Source organism: Manacus vitellinus, unplaced genomic scaffold, assembly GCF_001715985.3.
Source record: "Manacus vitellinus isolate BGI_N305 unplaced genomic scaffold, ASM171598v3 scaffold_26_pilon, whole genome shotgun sequence".
NCBI classification, from domain to species: Eukaryota; Metazoa; Chordata; class Aves; order Passeriformes; family Pipridae; genus Manacus; species Manacus vitellinus.
In genome coordinates this window covers 9,286,424-9,289,860 of record NW_021939960.1, presented here as the reverse complement: position 1 = coordinate 9,289,860, position 3,437 = coordinate 9,286,424, and the positions used below count along the sequence as shown (strand labels likewise).

General features: G+C 62.2%; 2 protein-coding genes across 2 annotated transcripts in view; both read right to left on the bottom strand.

Moving 5' to 3' along the window:
* Positions 1-1,393: 1,393 nt before the first annotated feature.
* On the bottom strand, positions 1,394-2,927 carry LOC115307542 (E3 ubiquitin-protein ligase RNF182-like). The gene has a single exon (XM_029960364.1). It carries the CDS (start codon positions 2,904-2,906, stop codon positions 2,181-2,183), a length of 726 nt encoding a protein of 241 aa, XP_029816224.1. The 5' UTR covers positions 2,907-2,927; the 3' UTR covers positions 1,394-2,180.
* Positions 2,928-3,072: 145 nt separating this feature from the next.
* PCIF1 (PDX1 C-terminal inhibiting factor 1) overlaps positions 3,073-3,437 on the bottom strand; it is a 9,290-nt gene continuing 8,925 nt past the window's right edge. The window contains exon 16 of the mRNA XM_029960421.1: positions 3,073-3,222. Coding sequence (XP_029816281.1) covers positions 3,073-3,222 — 150 coding nt within the window. The remainder of the gene's footprint in view (positions 3,223-3,437) is intronic.

Genomic DNA, 3,437 nt, shown 5'->3' with positions numbered 1-3,437 from the left:
CCGGGCCCCGCCGGGCTGCGGGAGGACGATGCAGGGGTCTATGCAGCGGTCGGTGCGGCGTTCGGTGTGGGATAGGCGCAGCTCCCTGCACGCCGCGGTCCTCCCTTTCTGGTCAGCCTTGAGGATGCTCCTTCGCAGCCTGGGGACTGCGGCAGCTGCCCCTGGAGTCCGGCACCCCCTGGGGGCACTGGGGGACGCAGCACTTGACAGGTTCGGGCTGGGCACGGCCGAGCCCCGGGCACATCCCACTCTGCAGGTTGTGTCTCCCCAGCCCGGTCAGATCCGTGCCAGGCTGCTGCCCTTACAGGTTTCCAGCAGCCCCGAGGGACAGGAGCACTCAGGGACCTCCCCACACCTCTGTCCCTCCTGCCAGGCAGAACAGCAGCAGCACCGAGCACCACGGGGGCACAGTTAACAAGGGCCTTTCAGTTCAATCATCCACGTTTGGCACAGTCTGAGAGCTTTTATGCCAGGGGTCCAGCTCCTGGTGTGCCTTGTTCCCCCAGCCCTGCCACCCCCAACTGTACCCCCCACCACTCCCAACTGCCCACTTCAGCTGCCCCTTGCACAGCTCTCCTGCTCTGTTTGGATAAAGCACATGTTCTAGAAGCAGCCATGCCAGTGGCTTCTGGCCACTGATGCCACTTACACGTTTCCTGTGGCACCACAGCTGTTGGATCCTTAACCAGGTAACGGTCCCTCATCTGAGGGAGCAGTAAAGGGCTCTGTGTAGACTGACTGACCAAGGGGTGGGTTAAGGACACTCCCAGAATCAGCACATCTCTGCTCACCTGGGTCTCGGGAACAGTCAGTCTTGCCTCAAAACAATGAACAAAAGGGAAAAAAAGGCTTTACAAACTGCTACTTCTGCAGCCAGCGTTCCCAGCTGTCTTGAGTGTCCTTAAAGGACATCAAAGATCTCCTTGCCTCTGTCAAAAGCATCTTTGGAGAGCTGTGGAGCCCCTGGGAGCAGGTAGCGTGTGGGGCTGGGCAATTCTTGCCCACCCTAGAGTGGCACTGGCACTGCTCCTGCACCAGCACCAGCGCTGCTGTGGCACTGGCACTGCTGTGGCACTGGCACTGCTGTGGTACCCCACCAGAGATCGGCTGTGCTGCCCCGAGTAGTCCAAGGTCAGTCCAGCTGCCTGCACTTCTCTGAGGGGAGAGCACCAAAATCACACCGGAGCAGCCAAGAGCCAGGAGCTGCTTTAGGGGCTCACTGGTCTTTAGGAAACAAAACTCACCAGGTCACGGCTGTACAGAACAGGGCAGATGCCAGACAGTCCTGAAAAAAACAAAACCCGATGTTTTTCTACCTTCCACCCAGGCAGAGGCTGGACGGGGGGTGAACACGGACCCTAGATAGCAGAGAAGAAAAGGGATGGACACAGGCAGAGCTGTATGCTGGTTTTAATGTTCCTAAGAACTAGGAAACAGAAATCAAAAATAGACTTTGCTCTTCTTGATAAAAGTAATAAAATGGTTAGCGGTGTTAAATTAATCCTTACAAAACAAAACCCAAGGAGGTTAAATAAAGCCCAGAGGCTTCGCATAAAAACCACAACGACTACAAAACAGCTGCAAAGACGTCTTTACACACCAAAGAAATTCCTCTCCTCTGCTCCTTTCCTCTCCAGGACACAGTGTCGGCAAACACGGGACTCACACATGGGAAAAGAACACGGATGCGAGGGGAGCAGCCCCGCCAGGAGCGTGGGCGCCACGGACAGAACTATTTACACTATGGACACGGAGCCGTGCTGGGGCCGGTCCGGCCGCAGGAGCCCTCGGGCTCTGCCCGTCCCTCTCCTGCCGGGGCCCCTCCGGCCGCGGCGCTCAGCGCCCAGCACTCGCCTGCCTCAGTTGGGATTAGTCTCCCGGCTGCTGCTCTGCTCTCAGCCCAGCTCCTGCTCTTTGTCTGCTGTGGAAGAGGAGGATGAGGAGCTGAGGGTCCAGCCCAAATGCTTGTAGGCTGCAATGAGCTCCTGCAGCCACTCAGATGTGGGCTGCCACATGGAAATTCCAGTGCTGTTCTGCATGGGAAGGCACCAGGCGCTGAGCTTCTCCCTGTGGTCCAGGCAGGGCATGCTGTGGATCAGGGAACACCTGTACCCCAAGGGATAACACTCCAAGGAACCCAAACCCTCCTTGGCACAGGCACAGAGGTTGGCCTGGCAGGGTCAGGAGTGGGGGAACCCAAAGACCTCCAGGCACAGGCACTGGCAGAGGCTGTAGACAATGCAGAGGAGGAGGGTGGAGGGCACAAGGCTGACCAGGATGATGCCCAGGCTGTGGTGCTCAATGAGCAGGAGGTAGATGCCAAAGGGCAGGGAGCTGAAGTAAAGGAGGCAGAGGACACCCAGGATGAAGCGGGGGACGGCTCGCCACCCCCAGGCGCGGCACTTCTGCCCAGGGCCGTGGCAGGGCAGCACACCCAGGCTGGTGGGGCGATACAGCCGCACCACCTCCAGCCTGCCCAGGCTCTCCGGTGGGGCCACGTCCTCCGGCACCTCCAGGATGGTGACAACCAGGCAGTCGGGACTGGATGTGGGCTCCAGCACGCCAGGGCAAAGGAGGACCTCCGGGGWTCGGGGTGGACCCCTCTTCTTGGCCCGTTCACGGCCTGTCAGCAGTGCCAGTGCCTCACCATCATCCTGCAGCTGCTGCACGTCCCCGCCGGGCACTGGGCTGTGCTGGCGGCAGAAGGGGCAGCGGAGCTGGGGGGTCAATGCATCGCCTGGAGACACCATCCTGCGCAGGCAGCGGGTGCAGAGGCGATGGCCACAGTGGAGCAGTTTGGGCCTGCAGGTGCGGGCATCGAAGTGGCTGTAGCAGATCTGGCACTCCAGCTCAGGGGATGTGGGTGCCACCGGCGGGGACCCCAGCTCACTGCCCGGCTGGGCCATGGCTCCCGGAGGGGTGCGGGGGGCTGCCTGGGCTGAGGGAAGATGCTGTCAGCCAGGGCTGGGGGCAGGTCCTGGGCCTGATGGCTCCCACGGGTGGGGTCCTGGCCCTCCTGCACCCCACAGTCAGTGTCCCGGTGAGCCCCAGGGGCTCAGTGGGGGAGCAGGGTCAGGGGAGCAGGACCCTACCCAGGCCGAACTCCAACCCCAGGTCGGTGCCACCGGCGCTGGCACTCGCCCTCATCCCAGCCCCCGTTTCTAGAGGGCACACCGCTGCCGGGGAGGGCACCGGCGTGAGGGGGTAGCTCACGAGCGCATCCTTGGCTCTCACGGCATGTGCCGGTTCCCTGGAACCCCCGGGGTGGGGACTGCTCTGGACACTGGCTCTGTCGGCGGTGAGGAACCCCCCATCCCTCACCCCCGGCCCTCTCCCGGGGCGAGCAGCTCCCAGTCCGCATCCCCGCCCCCGCTCTCGGCCCGCACCGCATCCCCTCCCGTACCTGCGCTCCGCGCCGCGGCTCCCGGTGGGGACAC